Raw genomic sequence first — 16448 nt, 5'->3', positions numbered from 1 at the left:
GTAGTTTTGCGTATTAAAATCTTAATTATTTGTTCATTATTATCAATAAATAGCATTTTACAAAGTGCTTGATTAGATTTATAGTTAAATGATGATAATCTTAAAAATAGTTTTAAAGAATATTTTTAGAGGCCTTTAAATGTGTAGTTACTCCATTTACTAATGTGGCACACTCCAGGCAGATTAATTTAATTCTCCTTTTCTTTTAACTCTCTTTTCACTGTGAAATATAACACGTGAAATGCATTAGTTCTGCCTGCTCATGTTGGGTTATAAAAGCAGCTCGGCGTTCACATCCTTCTCACAAGCTGACAAAAGCAGTGGGCTCTTGTCCTCTCATTTCACATTAGCTGTAATCCTCATCTCTCATCCACTTTTTCACAGTTTTTCCACTGACCATCAGTGTTTTAGAAAACTTGACAGGATGTCAGACATTTACTCCACAAACCCCAGGACTCTGGGCCGGGGCATCTGCATCATCACAGGAGCCTCTAAGGGATTTGGACGGGCGCTGGCACACAAAGTAAGTGTTCAAGTTGTAGAAAAAAAGAAGATAAGAAAAAAGGACAAGCAAACAAACAATTGTCTTGTGTCCATCCAGGTGTCCCACTCGCTGGAGCCCGGCTCTGTCCTCCTGCTGGTGGCTCGCACTGAGACTCTGCTGCAAGAGTCAAAAGAGGAGCTGCAGAGCTTCTCTGAGGAACAGCAGCTGGTGGTTCACTGCATAGCTGTCGATCTAAGCACGAGAGAGGGGGTGAATGAAACAATAAAGGCGGCAAGGCAGGAAGCTGTAAATGAAATAGATCACGTGCTTCTTATCAACAATGCTGGTGAGTCGTAAATCAACCAGTGCTGATTTTGTATGCTGCTCTCATTTCATCTCATGTTAAGACATGTTATTCCCTTTGTCGTATTACCTTTCTACCTCCTTCCCCACATCAACCCATCCTCTCTTTCTCTCTCTCTCTCTCTCTCTGTCTCTCTCTCTCTCTCTCTCTCTCTCTGTCTCTGCTCCCAGCCTCTTTGGATGACATTTCCCGGTTTGCGAGTTTCACCGATCCTGAGGCGGTGAACTCCTATCTGTCCCTCAACGTTAGCTCTGCTCTGGTGCTGACTGCAGGAATCCTGCAGGTATTTCCATGCAGACCGGGCCTGCGATGGAGCGTGGTGAATGTCTCGTCAATCTTTGCACGGCAGGCCTTACCGTCCTGGGTGTTGTACTGCACAGCCAAAGCAGCCAGAGAGATTATGTTCAGGGTGCTGGCTGAGGAGGAGCCAAATGTCAAAGTCCTCAGCTACTCTCCAGGTATATACAACTCTATGTACTGACCAGGGCTGGAATGTAACTAAGTAGATTTACTCTAGTATGAGTAATACTTGAGTAAATGAGTCACTTGTGTGTAGAAGATTTTGAGAAAAGAAAAGAAGCTCAAAGAATGTACTGAATGTCCATATTTAAGCATCTCGTATGAATGCAAAATACAGCACAAAAGGCAACTAATCCTTCTGGTTTCCTTCAGGTCCCATGGACACAGAGATGCAGAGGGACATTCGGAGGTTAACAGGCGTCAATCATCAGCTGTTCCCCTGTCAGGAGTCTGCGGCCAAACTGATGAAGCTGCTTCTGGACAATGACTTCCCCTCGGGGGCACACCTCGACTTCTTCGAAGTGTGATATCGATATCAGACAGTGAAGAATAATGGTGTCCTTGTAGTGTAAATTACTGAATGTCACTCGCACGCTTAAGTTAGAAAAAACCCATGCTGTTGGCTGCTGCTCTTCAGGGAAATAGTTAAGGATAGAAACAAATAGATCACAGCACAGTAGCTACATTTCTTTTAACAGGGAACATGTACAATAATTACTGTGCCTAGTACAGTATATATAATGCATAACTTAGCTTTTATAAATACTCTGTCTGAAGGCCTCAAATCTTGTTGAATTTGTTTATTCATGTGTTTGCTCAGTTGCTGTGATATTGATTATGTGTTTAATCTGTGATGTTGTCTTGTCAAATTAATGTTCTTCAAGTTATCGTGTTTTTTATTTTTCTAAATGTAAGAAAATATCTATGTATAGTCTAATTTAAATAATGTTAATTATTTAAACCGTTTGCTTTTGCAGTTTATTTCTATTGTCTGTTCATTGTATGTATACTTTGTGTTTGTTGCTGATGTAAAACATGCTGTTAATCACTAAGTAAATGGACAAACATCTTCAACCCAACTGTTGAATGAATTAATGATTTTTATATATATATATATATGTATGAATATAGAGTTTTTGTATAAAGTATGTAATTTGTACAATTTTGGTTATGTATATATGTGTGTGTGTGTAGTCCACTCATGTTGTGGGGTCTGACCTGCGTTCTGGGGACCCTAGAGTAGGAGGGGGGGCAGCTTTGTGGTGTGAAAGCAATGATGTTCTGTTATGTAATAACTTATTTTGCAGAAGAGGGAGGAAGGTACAGAAAGCACCAGAACAGTGTAGAGGCAGAGAAACAGATCAGCTCTGACTTCAAATTTCTCGCAGCTGTCCAACGTCACCACACACCCCTGATAGACAGCCCCAACTGGGGGCCAAAAATAACCCTCAGGGACCAGACACCTACCAATTCATGGTCGGGGGTGGGGGGGTTCTGCCAGTTAACAGGACAAAAAACAGAAAGTGTGAATTCAAATAAATGAAAGGATCTGAGAGAACGACAGCGAGTTTCAGGGGTGTTACTTTCAGACAAGTTTGTCGGTTTTAATGACATGTCCATCCTTTCGAGACATTTTATTTCTCAGTGGACAAATGAGACAAACTGCCACCAACCCATTTTCTGTGTCTGTTGGTACAGTTCAAGAGGTGGGCGGCTATTTTAGTACCTTGGGTGTGGAATGTGCAGTTGTCATTGAAGAGGGCACGGATTGGTCTACGAGTTCCTCAACTACCCTATCGCTGCATTTAGCTTCTCTTCACCACTGAAACACTCTTTTCTCATCACCACTTACTCACTGTTCACCAGCGTCTCAGGAACCAGTGCGGATACCATGGAGAACGTGGCAATATTTGACTCACCTGGAAAGGGGAGGGGTCTGAAGGCTACTAAGGAGTTTTGGGCCGGAGATGTCATTTTTTCCGAGCCCAGTCTCGCAGCTGTTGTGTTTGACAGGTACGGTAATGATGCATATTGTGGATGTGGACGCTCAGTAGTGGGGGATGTGTTCAGGTGTGGCCATTATGGGGATATTTGGTCATTTTTTCTCTCTAGATTTACAATTTATCCACAATATCTTATGTTTTCCTGATTTAGAAGACCTCATTTTACTGTGGTTTGATAATGAGTGTTTTATTCTTACTGTATGTTACGTCATCATGGTGATGTTCAACTGTCCACTGTAGAGAGCTCATCCCCAGGGGGATATCTTTACATAACTGTAACTAAATAAGTGCTGGTAACATGAAAGAACAAGCAAACACTAAATAACAACCGCCTTCTCTGGAACAATAAGAAACAAAAGTCATAAGTTTAGACTTGGAAATTACAGGACAAACTTGCCACTAAATGAGCAAAACAAAATTGTGACTGATGAAAATTTTTGCATTTGTATTTTTCAAGCAATAACGCTTAAATAATACCAAATTTCAAAGGGAGTTTAAATTATTGTTTGAAAATATCTTTAAAAATATCTTATACCGAACGTTCTGAATGAGAATAGGGTGTAAAATCCAAGAAAATGTAGGTGTTATACTTAATGTTTTAAAATGCGTTTTCATATAAGGTCCGAATTTACTGTTTTTACATGAAACCTCATCTATTTTAGAAGTACCCATAATCCCAGCAATCCTAATCTTTAGTTACTTACTATCTTTGTTGGAACGTCTTCATTCTGCTGATGAAGACTGTGAGATGCAGTATGGGGACGTTGAGTTGAGAATGTTTTGTGATGATATTATATGATCTGATGGATAATATAGAAAGACTCTGAACGTTTGTTTTTAAAGATGGTAGAAATACATATAAAAAGGAGAAAAATAACCAGTAAGATAAAGCCAACATGCTTAACTTTCACAATATATGTGTGCTGTAATATACGGATCATAACATCTTTACCTTTTCCGTTTCCTCTCCTTTTCTGTAGTCTAGCAGAGCGTATTTGCCACTCCTGTTTCCGCAGACAAGACAAGCTACAGAGGTGCGGCCAGTGCAAATTTGCTCATTATTGTGACCGAACCTGCCAGCGTGCCGGCTGGGCCGAACACAAGCAAGAATGTGGTGCCATCAAAGCTTATGGCAAAGCGCCGAATGAGAACATCCGGTAAGTGGGAGGAAAAGGAAATAGGGAGTGATAGAAAGGTCTTACATGAAACTGTTGACTAAACACAGGTAAAGAAGCCACACACTCAGAGAAAATATTCTTCTTTGTGTTTCTCTGTGTGGTTGGCTTCTTAAATTGTTTTCTACAGTCCACTTTTGCAAGACCATCCTGCTAACTCAGAAAACAAGAGGCTGCTTTGGTGTTGATGTCTAATGTTGATTTTGCTTGATGGTTCAAGTTGATTTCAAGGTGATATTAGAAAACAGAGAGACACATTTAATCAAGTGAGTTAGTGTCAACAAGTCCTTCAAATTAGTCTCGAGATAATGTGTGTCTGAGTTTATTGTGAAGTCCCTCAAAGTCACAAGTCTTCCTTTTCTTCATTGTTCTCTTTTGTCGTCAGCTTGGTGGCCCACATCATGTGGCGCCTTGACAAGGAGGGGAGCGTGGTGTCTGACGCGCAGCTGACCACGCTGGAGGAGCTGGAGGACCACATTGCTGACATGCAAGAGGATGATTTGAAGGAGTTCAAAGTGGACATCCACAACTTCCTGGACTACTGGCCCCGTAACAGCAAGCAGCACACAATTGACATCGTCTCACATCTTTTTGGAGTGGTGCGTTTATATATGTGTTATCCCTTTATAGGCCTTTTCTCATTTTCTTGTAATGTGGCTCTAAAACCTGTAAAATCAGGGGCTTTTGTATTCAAAAGACACAGAGATAGTGAGCTGAACCTGTCCCTCTTCTCCAAATTAGACCGTTGAGCCTCCCAGAGACAAAAACTAATGCGTTCAGTCGTCCTTGTCAACTCGTAAAATCAAATATGTTTTACCACCAACAATGGCTGACAAACAGTAAATACCAGTGGTAAACTCAGGCATTCATACCTGAGTTTACAGCCCCAGTTGTAACTTCTTATTCACAAAAGTTATATTTAACCTGTACATGTCCAGGCTGCTGACAATAAGAAACAATATTCACCCTGTAGTGCAGATTATGTGACGTGTTTACCAATGACTGACGACTACCTGATTTGATAAGGACAACGTAATTTGTGTAGCAGAAATGTTTTTTCTCATTTCATATCCTGTCTGAGTCTGAGTCTATCCACAACAACAGGAACTACATATTGGTTTGATGAAGCCACATTACCTTATTTTTGTCCTTTGACCCTAAAAAAAAAAGAGAGACACCCTGAAGAACAGTGAAAAATACTTAAGAGAGCTTTTTCAAATTCTCAATGTGCACATGTTGTTTTGTACAGAGCTTCAAAAGCAGATTATAAACTCTTAACAGCACTGTGTTCACGTGAATATTTCCCCTCTTCCTCCCAGGTTAACTGTAATGGTTTCACTGTGAGTGACCAGAGGGGCCTTCAGGCAGTAGGAGTTGGTCTTTTCCCAAATTTGTGTCTAGTGAATCATGACTGCTGGCCGAACTGCACTGTGATCCTCAACCACGGCAAGTAAGTAAAAGAACAAAGTGTTCTCCAGTGATATTTGCCCTTTCAACATGTTGTTTATATTCAGCTGAAATGGACTCTAACTTGATTAAACATTTAAAATGCCTAATGTTTTCAGAGTGTGTGTGTGTGTTTGCGTGCGGTTGTGTATTGTGTGTGAATGAGTGTTTGTCAGGTTGCATTTGGTGTAAAACTGCTTCCTGTTTGTCTTTCAGTCAATCGGCTGTGAATACTATGTTTCATTCTCAACGGAGGTGCGTTACCTCAACCTAAACCTTTTTTAAGTGTTATTTATTAGAGCACCATTGAGACTATGGCATCAAAAGCTTAATCAACATATCATTGCATATAACCGCCATCCTCCTTCCCACTCCATCCATTGTAGAAAATCTCTGTAGGGTACACTGTATAGGCTTGATGTGACTCAGTTTTCACATCAATATGTCAACATGCTACTTGAATGCTCTAACTTTAATTAGCTTATTTAGTATAACAAAAGGCTGGTAAGGTCTTTTCCCTGCACATTTCTCCACCTGCCGAAAGCTCGTTTTTCAACCACACATCTTTATCTAACTGTTTGTCACTTCCACACAAAGTTTCACTCTACTGCTGGTTTTTCACTTTGTGTGTCTGTCCGTGTGTGTGATCGCACTGTGTCTGTCCATCATGCCGACACACACTGCTGTGTAAGAGTGGATTAGCAGCTTCTCTAACAACTTTCATTCCTATTAGTTCACCTCTAACACCATGTAACACCAGGCTGAAACGTGACAAAAACTATATTCAACATCAATTTTTAAACTAAATATTCATAATTATCTCATATTTAAGCCTTTATTACTTTTTTTTGCTTTAGCATTTACTAAATGTGGATAGGTTTGTCACACATTTGTTAAATGTGGAAAGAAATTCCAAGTTTACAAACAAGTCAAATGGGGAAAACTTAAAAACAACTGAACAACAAATGGAAGAAAATATCTGCTAAAAATGGTCCACAGGTGTATAAAATATTCTGCTGCTTTAATAATAATAACTGGATTGACTGAACTGAAAGCCACACTACAGAACAGGGTTTCACCATCAATCATTATATGAAAGACTACATTAAACAAGTAATTCTGCTTCCGCACATCTGCTTGCATTTAACTGTGTTTCTCCTCCTCAGGATCGAGCTGCGTTCTCTCGGTAAGATCGCAGAGGGAGAGGAGCTGACAGTCTCATATGTGGACTTCTTGAATTTGTCAGAGGAGAGACAAAGACTGCTGAAAACACAATACTTCTTTGACTGCACATGTGAGCACTGCAAGAGCCGCATCAAAGACGACTTGAAGTTGGGGGGAAAGGAAGAGGACGGAGTCAAGGTTTGTTGTTTTTGTTGCTTTTCATGAAGCGAGAGAATTATCTTTATACTGCACGAGGCAAAAAGGACCAATCCCTATCGCTGCATTTAGTCCTGACATGGGTGATGAGGACAGACGGGAAACATGAGAAGCAGAGCCACAGTGGCTATTTTAAGCAAAGATAACTCCCAATGGATTCAGCTTCCAAACGGTGTGTATGTGCAAGCGTTCACACATGCCTTTGAGAAACAGTGAGGAGAAAATGAATGAATTACTTCAGTAAATTAAATTTACTCGATTACTTCAAGGTCGTCACTGTTATTCAGTGTTTTACCAAGTACCAGGAGCTATTGTCAAATCTATTTTATATTATGTCATTTACATTCAACCTCCAATACCAAACTGCTTACAATTTACCATTTAATAGTCTGAGATGTATAAATCAATCATCGCACATTATAAAAAGTGTAGTGATTCTGTGGCCTTGAATGATGGCTTGACTTTATCTGAATCCGTGAAACACGAGGTTCTACACTTCAACTGTCAGTGTGACGATTACCAGTCCGCTCTGTGTGTGTGTGTGTGTGTGTTTGTAGAGTAGGTTGTATGTGTTGGTCAGAAGTTATTAATAGCATGTGTCAGGGACTACCCACAGTAAAAAAAAGTCTTTAACAAATCTTTAACAATAGAAACAGCAAAACTGTTATGATATTCCGGATTTGGCTCTCTAATAATAATCATAAGTCTTGGACAGGGCCCCTTCAGCAGGTCAAAGGTCTCCTTAAGATACAAAATAATCAGGCCTTCACCTTAATGAGCCTAGACGAGGTGTGTTAGTGTGTTTATATCACATTTTTAATGGTGTATTTCATTGTCAAAGTGTTAATACTTGATCAATGTCTCCCATGTTCAACTCTTAGCCTACAGAGGAACAGGTGAAAGAGGCAACAGATTATTGCTTTCAAATGCTGGAGAAGATGGAGAAGTCTCGGTTGAATGGTGACTACCATGAGGTATTGTATAAAATCACCTGAAACACCAATACAAAACAGATTAAATAGCTCCAGAGAGCTGTTTTGTATCACACAACAGTTTTTTTCCCTCTATCTTACCGACACTCTGCCCTACTTTCACTTTTTAAAAGATTTTCTCTTTTTTGTCTGTTCAGGTGGTAAAAACCTGCAAGGACTGCATAGAGAAAACAGAGCCGGTGTTGGCTGACACTCACATCTACCTGCTGAGGATGTGGAGCACATTAAGTGAGGTGCAAGCTTACCTGCAATACTTTAATGACGCCTCAGACTACGCCCGCAAAATGGTGGAGGGATACCAGTAAGTACAAAGATACTGAGCTGTCGGTTGTGATTCACATGAGCATCTTGCACATGGAATCCAATCCAATAATGATTATAGACATGATTAAAAAGTGTGAAACAGTGAATAAATCAAATATCTTCCCCCTGACAGAAAACTGTACCACCCAAACAATGCTGTTCTCGGTATGGCTGCTATGCGAGCAGGAGTGACTCACTGGCAAGCTGGGGAGATAGAGATTGGCCACGGGATGATCTGCAAGGCCTATGCCATCCTCATGGTCACCCATGGCCCAACACACCCCATCACCAAGGACCTGGAGGTAAATATGTCATAATATCAAAATCTGCTTATAAAACTGCATTTGGATGCGGCTAAGCTTTTCTTTGGCTCTGTTAAAATGATATTTTTGGGTGAAACTTGAGCAAATATCTATAGATTACCATTTTAAGTATAAATACCACAAAGTGACCTCAAATTGTACTCAAAATTGGCCGGGTCACAGGCCTTATTGTACACTAGAGATAACTCATGGGTGAACATTTTAAGCGCTGATGTTTCCCTCCTGATATTTCTACAGGCGATGCGTATGCAGACAGAGATGGAGCTGAGGATGTTCAAGCAGAACGAGTATGTTTACCACAGTATGAGAGAGGCAGCTCTGAAGAACAGACCAATGACCATGATGCACGAACCCAAGTCTGTGGAGGAGGGAATCAAGAATCTCTTCCACCGGAGGAAGTAAATCTCAGCACTGCAGCCATCAAACCATCAAGAAAACCATCCTATTGTTTACTGTTAACAGCTTTCTGAGTGTTGGTGTGTGAGTCTACATGTTTAGTCACATGATCATTTTCTGTATCACTCACTTTTGTAGTTATGCTTTCCATTAAAAAGATGTCGAACTTCAACCCAGTGGAACTACAGACATTGACCATAATATTACACAGTAAAAAAAAAAAAGCATGCAGCGCAAGCACTTGTGCACCTGTTGGTCATTATGCCATCAATACATCAGCCATGCTCCCTGACGTCAGTTCAGGTTTCTTATATTAAATTAAATTGTGCTGGTTTAATGTGAGACCGCTTGATTATGGTTCTCATCTTGTACTAGAGCAGGAAATACATTACCAGTTTACCTATTAATAAAGGCAAAGCTTTGAACCCCAGTATCCCAAACAAAAACACCAGCTTTTTAAATAATTGTGGCCTGCACTTACGTAACAGAAGACGCTGTGATATTTCAATTAGCTATTCCAACCCAGTGGACTACAGACAGCCCATTAATCCTGGGGTGAAGTTTTTTTTTTCTTCCCCAGTTGTTTTTAGTGCACCGTGCCCTCAGGGAAAATATGGTATGCATTGTCCCTTTATAGCTCCGTTTGGAGGAAAGACGGTATGTTTGCAAAGTGGGCAGTATTACTGTATGAGGATATCACACAGAAGTTAGAAAGAAATGTCAAAGAAAAAGCAAATTTTAATATTTAAACTATAAATGTTGGAAATGGAAAATGAAAAGCCCGAAATATAAATTTAAAAAAGCAATTCTTGCATCATCTTTTCAAGCTGCACATCAATGATGCAACATGGCATGAATTGGTTGAGACACAGGCTCCTTAAGGACCATGCTGAAGGAATCGGTCCTGGGATCAACAGTTAAGGGAAAAAAAAAAAAAAAAAAAAAAAAACTGACTAATGCCACCAGTGGGAGACAAGATTAATGTATGCCAAGCAGTTTGTAGCCACTGATGTTTGCTATGCCAGCTGCTGGGTTAAGTTGGAGCACAATTATTAGACTGAGGCAACCCTGACTCCCTACAGTTTACTGCACATTACTGTCCTCTGTGGCAAGTCAGACTCCCTCTGCTGTCCACTGGCATTTCTGCACCCTGATTAATTTCAGGTTAACACTCCAGTATGCAGCTGAAGTCAAACATGTGTCATGTTGTGCTTCCTTCAAGCTTTCCAACATGTACAGCCCAGTGAACACACTGATAGACTTCCTTTATGCTTTAAGACATCGTGAGAAGGGAGTCACATGAGTCAGCTGCAGACTGATGGGCAAGTTTAGTTTGCTTGTGTACACTTCCAGCACAGGCCGAGTTAGTCCCTTTAAGCACCGCTTGCACATTATATAATCAGTTCAATCTCGCTCCCTGCAGTCAGGAGAGTGACCTTTAGCCGGGCAATTCCAAACACACGTTAACCCCATAAAAATACTAAACTCAATTGAGTTTTACATTTTTTATTATCCCAAGTGCAGAAATTTACATGCGTTTGCTCGTCCTCTTGTACACAATGCCACCAAGAGTCATAGTCTGGAGAAACAAAAAAAAAAAAAAAAAAAAAGTCCCATTAGAAACTTGTCAACACTAGAAATCAAAGTAATACAGCATTTTGTCTACTCACATTGACAATTGTGTTCCCATCCACCAGTTCTGTGACAGACTCTATTCCCTTCAGGGAGACCTTCAGCTTGTTGCCTTCACGCTGAACCACCGCCTGAAAGCAGCAAGACAAGTTTAAATCTGGATGCGTTATGCAATTCTGGACCAATGGGCAAAAAGATTAAAATTAAAGTTTCTAGTTAGGCATGCATTTTGCATCCTTAAGTTTAGTCCCAGCTTACCTTGACCTTCTCTCCAGTGATGGTCTCCAGCTCTGCCTCCTTTCCAAGGGTGAAGTTGTTGACGAGGACCTTGGAGCCGGTAGTGACCGTAACTTTGAAGGAGTCACCAGTCTCCTCAATCTCAGAGACACTCTTAACGTCTTTGCCTTTCTGGATGAGCTCATCAGGAAGACCTAAGACAGAAAAGCAACGGACTCCATTAGAAGAAGTGTTGTATTTACTTGTTTTCAGCCAACATCAATGAAAATCCCAGTTAAACACTTCACAATTGCAGTGAAATAAATCACTTTGAAAGCTAGTTGTCTGAACAAAAAAAAGACCTCGTGAATGAAAGCTGAAAACTTACCAATGGCTTTCATGAAAGGCTCAAAGTTCTCCTGAGACTCCAGCTGGTATTTTCCAGAGAAAGACATGGTGACAGACAGTGAAGGTAAAGCAAGAAGTGGGTCTGCCTGTTTTATACTCTCCAACTCTGGCACTGCAATCATTAACCAAAGGTGTCTCCAATTAAGGCAACTCCAGCCCCACTTCACATCTAGCAGAGCTCAGAGACGATCCACCGCCACTAGATAAGGACGGACGGAGAGATAAAGGGGGTACAAGGTGACTAGACTAAAGTTAGGTAACCTTTAATGCAAAATAGTAAATGTGTGACAGTATTTTGAAGTCAAGTCACGTGTGATTCATGCAAAGAAAATGTATGTAGTGATCTTGAAAGTCACACTAACATATGATGACATTGCATGAATGTGAACTCCTAAAAACCGCTGACAGGATGTAATGTTGATGTCAGGTTTCAGTTTTCTGCTTTCTCTCCTTTTCCTCTCAGTTTTCCTCTCTTTTGTTTTTCCTTTAGCTGATTCTTTCAGGACTTCCCTCCTCCTCTTTGTTCTCACTTTTTTTCCCCCTTTTCCTTTTCACTGCATCTTTATGTGATAATAATGAATAAGATGGAGTTTTACCGAAGCTAGAGCTTTAGAGAAGATGTATTTTCTCTGAGAGCTGAATGTCATTAATAAAATCTGCTTTTTAAAGTTTGCCTGGGTGCAATGGGGGCCATATCGGGGGAAACATTTCTCCTTATTTTGTCTAAAACAAGAAAACACAGATAACATTTCTGCGGGGGGGGGGGAAGAAAATAAAGGTTTACCGATTCATGCCAACAAAATAAATGATGAAAACTTTTTTTTTAAAACAATTTTCATGTTATATTCACAATGCTCCTTTCCTAAATGCATTTGAATAGCATTTTCTGCTTGAGTTCACTGTCACTGCGAACTATACATTTAATTACAATGGTACTTTAATCAGGTGATGTCACTATTCAAGATAAGCTCCCTGAAAATAACGAGAGCAGATCAAGATGACGAAGCAATTCAATCAGGCACATTGGCAACTAACTGTGTATTCTTCAATCTGCTGTGTCTATTATTAATTTGTTTGGAGTCCACCTCTAACACTGAACAAGAGTTTATGGTTAAACCATGAAGTTAACAAAAAAATGGATCAAAGGTGACTGTTGCAACAGTGATATTGTGTCACTGGAGTTGCTGCGAAAAACACACACAGCTTCATGCGAGGATCCTTGCCTGTTACAGGATTATGCAAAGCGGAACATCTGAAAGATAAAGACGACTGTGGGCTTTGTACATTTGGTGATAGTAGAATATAGTGCAACAGTGCAGCCTGATAAGCTTTATGCTGACTTGTTCTTTACTGGATAGAGAAAAAGGATTTGGAAGGTTTGAAACTGTGTACTTTGCAGCCATTTTGGAAGTTTTACGCACAGTCCAGTGGCACTAAAATACAAAAAACAACACTTTATATTCTCTCAAAACTTTATTTCAACATGCAGACATCTGGATGACCACTGTCAGTATTCATCCCTATTTTCATACATAAAAATATATTGACAAAGGTACTCTACAGAAGTACTCCAGGGGAAAGAGTGATGATGACAAACAGAGAAATACAACTACGGATCTATAACTACAAGACCAAATTTGTCTCTACAGCTGAAGAGTTTCGCATGAGGCCTTGGTGTCAGGAGCGGCTCATTGGTGAATTCGATGAGGAGAAGCGTGACCAGCCAGATGCAGCAGCCTGAGGATGATGTCACCGGGGTCGCTGCCTTCAAATAGGCTGGTTTGGTCGTCTCCTTCCTCCTCGATGAGACAGGATTGGTCTGTGGCGCAACTTTCTGTGGCAGCATTTTGACAACAAAAAAAAAAAAGAGGGAGGAGCTTTTACTCACACCACAGTTGTCTGTTATTGCAAACACACTTCATAATATGTTGTTATCAGGTGTTGTGACCTGGGACCGTGAACCCTTTCAGAACAAGAGGGCAAATGATCAAAGCAAAGCTCACAATGGCTGAAGTAGCAGAACTCAAATATGAAGACACACTATGTTGCTTATTTAATTGCACATTGGCAAGAGAGCTTTAAAATGTGACTGGCTCTTATGGGAATTAAGCCTCTAATTCTGGCAATATAAAATAACATATTAAAATGTATGTAAATGTAAGGAGTTGGGATTTGGTCAACTACAGCATCAAAATGCTCTTTTAATGCAATGCAGTAATTCAGTGGTATAATAAATACAACAATAGAACTCAACAATAGAAGAATAGCCATTTGCCTTCATCGTAGTTACTTTTACTTTTATACTTAATAATAATACTTCTGTACTTAGTTTTGAATACAGGACTTTTACTTTTAAGGGAGTATTTTGACAGAATGGTTTTGCTGCTTTTACTTAGGTTTAAGGATGTGAATACTAGTAAATGTACTTCCTGACCTGCATCACAGCAGATTCCTGAAGCAGCGCAGCGCCCCCCTTCAGATCCACAGGGTCTTCCTCCTGCCAGGCAGGGGGTCAGCAGATAGTTCTCCTCCACACAGTGAGCTGTTTCTGGGGAGCCCAGCAGGCAGCCGAGGCCCTCCCCGCAGCAGATACTGGGGCCAAAGCAGCGACCCCTGTCTCCCGGGCCACAAGACATGCACTGGAGGAGGAAACGATTGTTTATTATAGCTGTTACTTAGAATATAATGTCACAGCAATTCAGCCAGTTTAGCACAATTTTTATGTTTGAGGTTGAGAGTCTTGGTCCAAACTCAAGTCTTTTATGTGCAATTGCTGACATTCAAATAAAAATGTGAGGAAGGTACTTTGACATGTAGCCAACAACTGTTTATTCAACTATATATAGTTATATGATATATAGACATAGTTTATTGCTATGTCTATTGCTTGTCTGTCCATCCTGGAAGAGGGATCCCTCCTCTGTTGCTCCCATTGGGGTTTCTTCCTAGAGGGTGTCATGTGCAGTACAGATTATAAAACCCTTCAAGACAAATGTATGCTGCGTCTGAGTTTGTTACTTCACATAGTAAGTTAAATAGTGGTAAAAGCGGCTCACCTTGCGCAACGGTGCGTCCATGATGGACCTCTTCCCACCGATAGGACAGTTAGAGATGTAACACGCTGAACATACAGACAGGATAAAAAGTAGGCACACGGACACAGCAGCTCCAGTCATTTCTGCTGAGAGAAAGCAACAGCAAAACTAGTTAGTAATCAAACATTTAAAACAAAAAGCTAGACAGATATCCACAAATCTGCAGAAACAAAACTCACTTGTTGCTCAATCGCTGGATGAACAGTAGATTTTAAGTGTTCTTTTCAGATGCTCCTGGATGCGTCTTCTGTTCTTGGTGCCCCTGACATGTCTTATATACTTCCAGAGCTTCTTTTGAGAGTGACACAGAAACCCAAAAGCCACTTAGAGATCCTTAATGAGCCCGTTTGGGGTAGTGTCACCTCCTGAGATGAAGCTGACCACTGGGCAGGTCAAAGGGCCAGGCGGTACTGTGGCCTGCTTTGCTTCTTGCTATTGAGGATCATTACCGGAGGGCTCGTGGTGCGTGACCGTGCATGTTAGAGATGGCAGGAAAGTCAGAGAGGTCAAGAGGAGAACGGGGAGATTATTCAAAGCATGAGTGGACACGAGCGTAGTACAACTTTCAATCTGCTTTTACTAAAAAAAACGGAGATACAGTTTAAGGATTTTCGTCGTTATTTAAGTATCTTTTCCAGGAAAGATGTGGGAAAGTGGAAAAAAGACAGTTTCAAAGGTCATGAGAAGAAGTCCGTCTCTGAACCTCGGCCTGCTGAGCCGCCATGTTGGCTTGGAAGTGCTTCACACAGAGTTTTTTTGTAGGCTGGATGTTTGTAAACAAACAGTGATGAGGAAAAGGCACACACACACACACACACACCTGCACATTTTCCTTTCTATTAATAAAGTCCTTAATTCCTCACAGGAATTGACGCACACATTGTCCAGGTCTGAGGTTGATTGGTCTTATGAGCTAATTAACACAGCTAATGATCGGCCACAACCCATAAAAGACAGTTTCCCCGTTTCAATGATATGAGCTCAATTACTGCAGCTCCCTCCTGATCTGCTAACTGCCACCTCATCTCAATTAAAAACAAGTTGATAACGACGTCTTTGTTCGCTAACTTCTTGTAGGACATTGAGACGTGGACTTACATTCGTTTATTTAGATTTCACACCCAGAGACAGATCATAAAACATAACTGCAGTCACCATGTGAAGACAAATAAGATGCTGTCATGAAGTGGCGTAAACTGGACTGTCACTCAGACAATGGGCCACTCTTGCCTCCTAGTGGCTGTGTTGACACATTTAATCTATTTATGCATTCACTTTTCATTGTCTGTTACTGTTTTCATCTGTCATGCTTTCTTAGGAGGTGGACATAATAACAGGAGTACTTATTATGCAATATTTTGCAATCCATCATAACAACACTACAAACAAAAATGACCATTTAGAAAGAAGAACAAACAGACGTTTGTCCTGTTTTTTTGTCCCTTTAAAAAGAAAGAAAGAAAAACTGTACATCACGTAGTGTAGTTTTTGCTGCAGGGCTTTTCTGCTGGATTGCAAGTGTTTATGTTGTAGTGTACAGCCCCTGTATGATAAACACTATGCACCTAACTGACTATAAACTTTATCTGCTGGAACCTAAAAGATCTGAAATACCTTTTAGTGCTGTTCACAAGCTTAAAATCTTTTCATACTCCATCTAAAAACATAAAGGATTTTATTCATTTAAAATGTGAAATCAGTCATTCTTGACATGCATTTCTTTGAGCTGTATAAAGAGAAAGAGTCTGAGATCATCTTCACTGCACGTCACTTCACAGCTGTTAAACATTCAAACTGCATTGTTTTCTTGTGCAACATCAGATCTCGCCTCCCCGCGTTCCTCCAAAAAGCTGTGCAAATCCCTATTTCATAGAGAAATGGAGATGTCTATAGTGTTTCCTTATTTTTCTGCAGGAAGGCACTAGGCTTGT

The 16448-nt window shown here is 40.5% G+C and overlaps 4 protein-coding genes across 5 annotated transcripts; 2 read left to right on the top strand and 2 right to left on the bottom strand.

Annotated features, from left to right (window-relative positions):
- The first annotated feature begins 424 nt into the window (after positions 1-424).
- On the top strand, positions 425-1675 carry sprb (sepiapterin reductase b). Its single transcript, XM_070904948.1, has 4 exons — positions 425-523; positions 602-830; positions 1019-1306; positions 1521-1675. The coding sequence occupies exons 1-4, from the start codon at positions 425-427 to the stop codon at positions 1673-1675; spliced, it is 771 nt and encodes a 256-aa protein (XP_070761049.1).
- A 1125-nt stretch (positions 1676-2800) lies between these two features.
- smyd1b (SET and MYND domain containing 1b) lies at positions 2801-9251 on the top strand. 2 transcript variants are annotated; one of them, XM_070904552.1, is made up of 11 exons: positions 2801-2919; positions 3015-3161; positions 4132-4308; positions 4712-4925; positions 5646-5776; positions 5989-6027; positions 6939-7134; positions 8034-8126; positions 8282-8445; positions 8581-8749; positions 9008-9251. In XM_070904552.1, exons 1-11 carry the CDS (start codon positions 2801-2803, stop codon positions 9170-9172), a joined length of 1614 nt encoding a protein of 537 aa, XP_070760653.1. In that variant the 3' UTR covers positions 9173-9251. The 2 variants fall into 2 exon arrangements, with proteins under 2 accessions (XP_070760653.1, XP_070760655.1); XM_070904554.1 differs by lacking the exon at positions 2801-2919 and having other exon boundaries at positions 3040-3161; positions 6939-7128.
- Positions 9252-10694: 1443 nt separating this feature from the next.
- LOC139284455 (fatty acid-binding protein, liver-type) lies at positions 10695-11469 on the bottom strand. The gene is made up of 4 exons (XM_070904732.1): positions 11403-11469; positions 11057-11229; positions 10837-10929; positions 10695-10745 (listed from the first exon to the last, which is right to left on the bottom strand). The coding sequence occupies exons 1-4, from the start codon at positions 11467-11469 to the stop codon at positions 10695-10697; spliced, it is 384 nt and encodes a 127-aa protein (XP_070760833.1).
- A 1641-nt stretch (positions 11470-13110) lies between these two features.
- Positions 13111-14598, bottom strand: LOC139283739 (isotocin-neurophysin IT 1-like). The gene is made up of 3 exons (XM_070903768.1): positions 14479-14598; positions 13857-14061; positions 13111-13256 (listed from the first exon to the last, which is right to left on the bottom strand). The coding sequence occupies exons 1-3, from the start codon at positions 14596-14598 to the stop codon at positions 13111-13113; spliced, it is 471 nt and encodes a 156-aa protein (XP_070759869.1).
- Positions 14599-16448: the final 1850 nt, after the last annotated feature.

Source organism: Enoplosus armatus, chromosome 4 (genome assembly GCF_043641665.1).
Source record: "Enoplosus armatus isolate fEnoArm2 chromosome 4, fEnoArm2.hap1, whole genome shotgun sequence".
Taxonomy (NCBI): Eukaryota; Metazoa; Chordata; class Actinopteri; order Centrarchiformes; family Enoplosidae; genus Enoplosus; species Enoplosus armatus.
This window is presented reverse-complemented; position numbering and strand designations above follow the sequence as displayed.

Bases quoted from the DNA above. Each gene is read 5' to 3' on its own strand.
- sprb (XM_070904948.1), top strand. From the start codon at position 425: ATGTCAGACATTTACTCCACAAACCCCAGGACTCTGGGCCGGGGCATC. The intron at 524-601 runs GTAAGTGTTCAA...GTGTCCATCCAG, and splicing joins GACGGGCGCTGGCACACAAA to GTGTCCCACTCGCTGGAGCC. The intron at 831-1,018 runs GTGAGTCGTAAA...CTCTGCTCCCAG, and splicing joins GCTTCTTATCAACAATGCTG to CCTCTTTGGATGACATTTCC.
- LOC139284455 (XM_070904732.1), bottom strand. From the start codon at position 11,469: ATGTCTTTCTCTGGAAAATACCAGCTGGAGTCTCAGGAGAACTTTGAG. The intron at 10,930-11,056 runs GTAAGCTGGGAC...TGCTGCTTTCAG, and splicing joins TCACTGGAGAGAAGGTCAAG to GCGGTGGTTCAGCGTGAAGG. The intron at 10,746-10,836 runs GTGAGTAGACAA...TTGTTTCTCCAG, and splicing joins ATGGGAACACAATTGTCAAT to ACTATGACTCTTGGTGGCAT.
- LOC139283739 (XM_070903768.1), bottom strand. From the start codon at position 14,598: ATGACTGGAGCTGCTGTGTCCGTGTGCCTACTTTTTATCCTGTCTGTA. The intron at 14,062-14,478 runs GTGAGCCGCTTT...TTCCTCCTCCAG, and splicing joins TGGACGCACCGTTGCGCAAG to TGCATGTCTTGTGGCCCGGG. The intron at 13,257-13,856 runs GTCAGGAAGTAC...ATGCTGCCACAG, and splicing joins AGGAATCTGCTGTGATGCAG to AAAGTTGCGCCACAGACCAA.
- smyd1b (XM_070904552.1), top strand. From the start codon at position 2,801: ATGAGACAAACTGCCACCAACCCATTTTCTGTGTCTGTTGGTACAGTT. The intron at 5,777-5,988 runs GTAAGTAAAAGA...TTTGTCTTTCAG, and splicing joins GTGATCCTCAACCACGGCAA to TCAATCGGCTGTGAATACTA. The intron at 7,135-8,033 runs GTTTGTTGTTTT...TTCAACTCTTAG, and splicing joins AGGAAGAGGACGGAGTCAAG to CCTACAGAGGAACAGGTGAA.